Consider the following 5779-nt stretch of genomic DNA (forward strand, 5'->3'; position numbering starts at 1 on the left):
GGAGGGGGGATGGCTTTTCCCAGACCAGCCTGGAAACAGCCGGGCGCGCTCACGCACCGCCGCGCTTCTCCCCAAAGCGGCTGCCGGCCCCGCCGCCGCCGCCATCTTCTCCCGCCCCCCCTGCCCCCGTCACGGGGAGGACTGACGCGGGGGGCGCTGTAGGCTCCGCGGTGGCGCTCTGGGCGCGCGGCGCGGCTGCCTCTGTGGTCCCATCGGTTGAAGGGGGGGAGGGGGGAAGGGGAGGTGCTTCCGCTTCCGCTGCCCTTGTTACCGGCGGGAGGTGACGGGACCAAGAGCCGCGATGTGGCGGAACCTGCTGGTGAGGCCCCGGGGCCGGCCCGGCCGGGCTGAGGGGAGCAGCCCGCTACCGCTCTGTCAGCCCCCGGCGGGGCTGCCGCTCCCGGGGCGGGGCGGGGCGGGGCGGGCAGCTGAGCCGGGCTCTGTGTGTGGGGGGGGGTGGTGGTGGTGGTGGTGGTGGTGGTGGTGGTGGTGGTGGTGGTGGTGGTTCTCTCAGGGGCTGTCGGCGCCCGGCCGGGCCGGGCCGGGCCGGGCCGCGGGGGCTCGGGCGCCTGGGCGCCTCGCTGCCGGCCGGGCTAATACCCGGAGCTGCTGCAGGAGCCGCTGGGGATGAGGGACGGGGAGGGGGAAGTGTTGCATTTCAAGTCCTGTCCCACTCGCTCCACCTAGTGCTGAGCTTCAGGAACTCGAAGGGATGGGAGTCGGTGGGGTCTGGGTTGTTCCCATAAGACGGCTCTAAGGAGACCAATTTTACGCTGTGGTTATTTGGGGTGTGCGAGGGGAGGAGGTGCGTTGTTCCGTTACTCGCAGCCACAGCCAGCATCACCTGGATGTTTCTCCCCCGGCTGCGTTTTTAGTGGGGGTGATTTTGCGGGGGAGGATCAATGTTGCTTGAAGGAGACTGTTGGCAGGGTAGAAGTACAGCTGGCTCCTACCTTTGAGACTTGAGATGTTAATGAAAGCAGACTTTGAGCCATCGGAAGGATCGTAGGTTTTCTTTGTCTGACTTGTGCTAACGAACACCTATATGATCTGACTACAGAAAACAGTTCTAGCTTAGGATGCTGCAGGGTGTCTTTAGCTCTATTTGTGTGTGCCTCCTTCAGCTCTATGAAGGGTAGCTCCCATGCTGGTGTCTAGGAGGTGAACTGCAGCTGAGAAAAGGTCCTTGGCTGCTCAGACGTGTTTGTCTTAAATACTATTGCCCCTATCACTAGAGTCAGACACAGAAAATCTCTGCCTGAAACGGAGATCTGAGGGGCTGAGGTCAAGATTTCCCCAAAAGGATTCTAATTAGGAAGGTTATGCCACTGATCCATAAATCTGTTGTATCTTAACGGAAGTAATTATCTTGAGTTCTCTTTTTCAGTAACCGGTCAATCAGTCTTTTTATGTAGTCTGTTGAAAGACTGACTGAATGAAAAAGTGGGTTGTGGTGAGGTTTTGGTTTTCTTTAAGACTTTCTTTTCTTCTTGTGCCTTCCACTTATATCTTACTTCTTTAAAAAAATACTGCTACTCCAGTGTGGATATAGCTGAAAAATTTCACTGTTTTTAAAACACTGTTTTATCTTTTATTTCAGGGTCTTCGCCAGATTTCCCAGAGGACCATAAGCACTGCTTCACGCAGGCAGTTTGAAAATAGAGTTCCTGAGAAGCAGAAGCTTTTTCAGGTATTGAATGAGCTCTGGTAATAGAATAATGTTAGTAGAATGACAAGGTTTTAGTAGACCATAACTGCATACATTCTGTTGCTAATGAACTGGTGAAAGTCCTCTTTACATCTGAGGTGACTTCTTGAAATCAGTTGTACAACTATAGTGTTTGGAATCAGCAGTTATTTTTTACAGAGATTAAGATTACTTGTGCACGCATACTTGACTTGCTGCCTCCTTAGGGTTTTTTACCCTGTGAAATGATTTGTACCTGAATTTCTTATGAGTAGCGGGCACTGTACAAAGATATAGACACAGTACCCTGAAGTGGACTGAGATGGGGGATTATGTCCTGAGAAAAATAGAGAAAAACAGCAAGTGAGAGGACGGAAGTACAGTGAAAAGTTTAACCTCCTATCTTACAGCCATATCCATAGCTCATAGACTCCATAATTCTTAATGAGGATGTGGTGGTATTGTACGTCTTGGTTATGAAAACAGTAAAGCCTTAAAGGATTGGATTCACTCCTAGAAAACTATTGAATCTTTAAAAGTAATTTCTGAACAAATCTCTTTCTGACTGATAGGGCCACCTAGTGAGAACTAGTGGTTTTTCAAATGCCAAAGCAGTGGATACTCGAGAGCATACTCCCAACTGTGAGCCACAACCTGGCTTCATTCTGAGGATAGAATAGACTGAGCTTCAGCAGTGTGAAAGGGGAAAAATACGTTAGAAGCCCTGGTTTAATAGTTTTTGTGTCTTGTTGCTTTCCTTTCCCCTGAAAGAGAAAGCCAGTCTTGTTGGGACACTAAGGAGCACAGTTTTGATTGTGAGCCAAGGGGAAGCATGATGTTGGCGATGGGTGAGGTCAGAGGTTCTCTTGCTGCTGGCAGAGCTCTCTACGCATATCTCTTCCTCCTCCCATTCCTTTCTTGTGGGGCAGCAAGTTAAGCTGGGCTTGGTTCCACCAGCACTGGAGACAGGCTTAAATTCCAGAGCAGTATAAACTCGCCGATAAGGGTAAAGATCACGAGGATCTGGTGTCTGGGAGTTTTACTTTGGGTGGAGCAAAACATTTTCCTGTATGACACCAGGTGATAGTAGAGGCTCCTGCCCTTGCCGCTCTCTATGCCGGAGACGGATGGGAAGTTTCTAGGGATGGTACTCATACCCTGTGCACCCGAGGGGGGCTGGCAACTGGTGTCAGAAGATTTCAGGCGTCTGCCAGTGGCTGCTTTGGAAATGAATGTGCACATCACTTACTGTATTTCCCTAGTGAGTGATCACCCGACACCAGCGTGAAAGCTTGAAAGACAAAGCAGAATCTAAATAAGGTTCAGTGTCTTTTAGGAGTTGGGAAGATAATTTGGGGAAGTAATTCTTGTTGTGGGTAATTCTAGTTATATTAACACAGTGTTGCAATAACCGTATTTAAATAGTTTCTTTTTGTCACTTGTTTCCATTAGGAGGATAATGGCATTCCAGTGCATCTTAAAGGTGGTGTAATGGATGCTCTGTTGTATAGAGTCACCATGGGTCTGACAGTTTTTGGTAAGGCCGATACTAAAATATTTATGCTTTGGTGCAATTTCCAACGTGCTACTGTTAAAATACTTTTTTCTTTGGTACAATCTCCAGCAAATTCCTCTGTAAATTAGTTATGTAGTTCCTTTAGTCTGTTCTTCAGAGCATGCAAAATGCATATAGAGAGGGGAAAAAAACATTTGGACACACTATGTATTTATTTGTGCTTTGTCAAGGTTAGCTTTTCAGATGGCTTTTTTCCCCTGACTAATAGTACTATGGGCTGGATACTCCTTCAGAATTCATGTATGACGTTAGAGAAAACTAGAACTACTTAGAAAGCTTATTCTGAAAAGGAGTAAAATGTAATTATAGCACATACCCATACCAGTTTTTTTCACTAGCCCCTTTTTAGTGCTAGGTGATACTTGATGTGCGGAGTTTTCGCATGCTGTGAAAACTAGCAGAATATATCCAAGCTTTATGATACTGTATATATCTAACCTTTACGTTGCTTGTTACATGGTTTTGTAATAGCCTCTAACTTAAATGTGTTGATCTGATGTATTTTCAGTTCAATAACTTTAAGAATGAGTAACCATTACTTTACGATTGTCTAAGTTCCACAAACGTGCCTCTCCCCTTTTTTTTTTTTCCCTTTTTTTTTTTATGCAGCCTATGGAGATGTATTTAAGGATTTTTATTTTTTAAAATATGAAGTGCCAAAAAAAAAATTTGTTGAGATGTGGCTGTGGAAATGTGTTGTGTCTGAATTGTAGCTGCTTATTGTCAACATTTCTTCTGGAATAAACTGTGAAAGGGAAAGCTGTCTTGAAAGAAATTCTGTTTACCATTCTGAAAATATCTTTTCTGTCTCTTAATTCAGGAACGGCCTATGTTGTTTATGAGCTGCTTGTCGCTTCAATGCCCAAGAAGCAGAAATGATTCCAGTTCAGGATGCCTCAGTGACTAGCATCTCTTCGTCCAACTCCATGTGAGACTATGATGGCAGCTTATACGTATTATAAGCAGCTGGCTTAATGCTTGGAGTCATAATTTAATTGTAACATGTTAACTGCAATCAATAAAGCAGTTTTTACGTTGCGTTGTGGTGTTCTCGACTGTATCATGTGTTCTATATTAGAGTGCTTTTTACTTCCAGTAAATGTACATTGAGTTGATTAATATGCAGATTTTTGAATTGTGAGCCTTTTTTCTTTGTATGTCGTTTATGTTAGTACTTCAAAGGTGAGTAAAATGCCCTGAATTCCTGTGAGAAAGTGATATCGTGTCTTCATTATAGCAATTTCATCTTCTTGCTTTAGCAGAGCAAATTAATCTTATAATAAATGATTAGGATTAGATTAAACCTGTGTGGAAATGAATGTTGAGGACTCGATGATTATGCTGTATCTTTGTTGTCAACTGCTGGAAGTTTCAGTTGCCTTTCTCTGCTACAGCTTAATGGAACATCACATTTCCTGAAAAGAATGAAGACTTCTAAGCATGCAGACGTGATTAGCAAGTGATTGTGTATTTATTTTGCTGCCCATGAAATCAACGTACGTATGTTAATGATGATTAAGACTCGCTAATCTTCCAGCATTGCCTCATGTTTCAGGTGGCTAAGGCCAGCTTGTTCTCAGTCATTAGGGTAAGTAAAGCAATCAGTTCTGTAGCGTAAAATAAGAAAAAAAAGTTTATTAGAGAATTTGTTGCTATTCTAGAGCCAATAGTAAAGTGGAGGAGGGGCACAATAGATGTTAATACGAACTGTACTGGTGCAGTGCTAGAATTTCTACTGATTGAAAAGGTTTACAGTGACTTAATTAGATACTCTGGCAGTTGACTGCTAATTTGATCTAGGCCGAACTGGACACTCTTAAATCCGAAAAACTGAAGATATTGAAAGCAGTGCTTAGAAAAGCTCCAAATTCTTATTAATCATTTTTGACAGTTTTTAAGGCTCTTTTGGAAGAATTTCTCCAGCCTTCACTGTAACTTTGAGAACAGGCTAAATGCTTAGAGAGACTGCCTTCTCTCTTTATGAATTTTACTTTTCTGAGGTTTGAGAATAGGACTGCTCCGTGTCTGTAGGGCAGGAGTAGATCTAGTTCATAAATTAACCGGTTAATCCAGGTTAACTGGATTAAGTACCAAACAACTATATCTTAATTTGGGTTGGGAGGAACCTCTGAAGGCCAGCTGGTCCAATGTTCTGCTTAGAGCAGTGACCCTTCAAAGCTACACTGGGTCGCCCAGGGCCTTGGCCTCTCACACAAGGAGTATCTCCAAGGACGGAGATTTGACAGCCTCTGCGCAACCAGTTCCAGAGCTTCACCGTCTTTTCTCTGAAGAGTATCTTTCCTTTTCTGGGATACAGGAATACGTGGTGTTAGCATTCCTGTAACACCGCTTTAAAGGAAGCCACAATTGCACTTGACTACTTCCACCTATATAGCACAAATTTTACAAACTTAAGTGGGAAAGCGGGTATCTTTGAATGTTTTATGTTAGGGAATGAGGCAAAAGCTGGAGGCGTGGCTGAGTATTTTAGGCTGCTGCTACTCCTTCCTGTCAGG

General features: G+C 44.7%; 1 protein-coding gene across 1 annotated transcript; it reads left to right on the forward strand.

The window, feature by feature from the left end:
- The first annotated feature begins 205 nt into the window (after nt 1–205).
- Nucleotides 206–4301, forward strand: COX7A2 (cytochrome c oxidase subunit 7A2). Its single transcript, XM_074581357.1, has 4 exons — nt 206–319; nt 1601–1690; nt 3140–3224; nt 4084–4301. Exons 1-4 carry the CDS (start codon nt 302–304, stop codon nt 4140–4142), a joined length of 252 nt encoding a protein of 83 aa, XP_074437458.1. The 5' UTR covers nt 206–301; the 3' UTR covers nt 4143–4301.
- The last annotated feature ends 1478 nt before the right edge of the window (nt 4302–5779 follow it).

Source organism: Larus michahellis, chromosome 3 (genome assembly GCF_964199755.1).
Source record: "Larus michahellis chromosome 3, bLarMic1.1, whole genome shotgun sequence".
NCBI classification, from domain to species: Eukaryota; Metazoa; Chordata; class Aves; order Charadriiformes; family Laridae; genus Larus; species Larus michahellis.

What these genes read in the sequence shown, in the direction of transcription:
- COX7A2 (XM_074581357.1), top strand. An exon ending in AGAAGCAGAAGCTTTTTCAG is followed by an intron (nt 1,691 to 3,139) that starts GTATTGAATGAG and finishes TGTTTCCATTAG; the next exon opens with GAGGATAATGGCATTCCAGT. An exon ending in CATGGGTCTGACAGTTTTTG is followed by an intron (nt 3,225 to 4,083) that starts GTAAGGCCGATA and finishes CTCTTAATTCAG; the next exon opens with GAACGGCCTATGTTGTTTAT.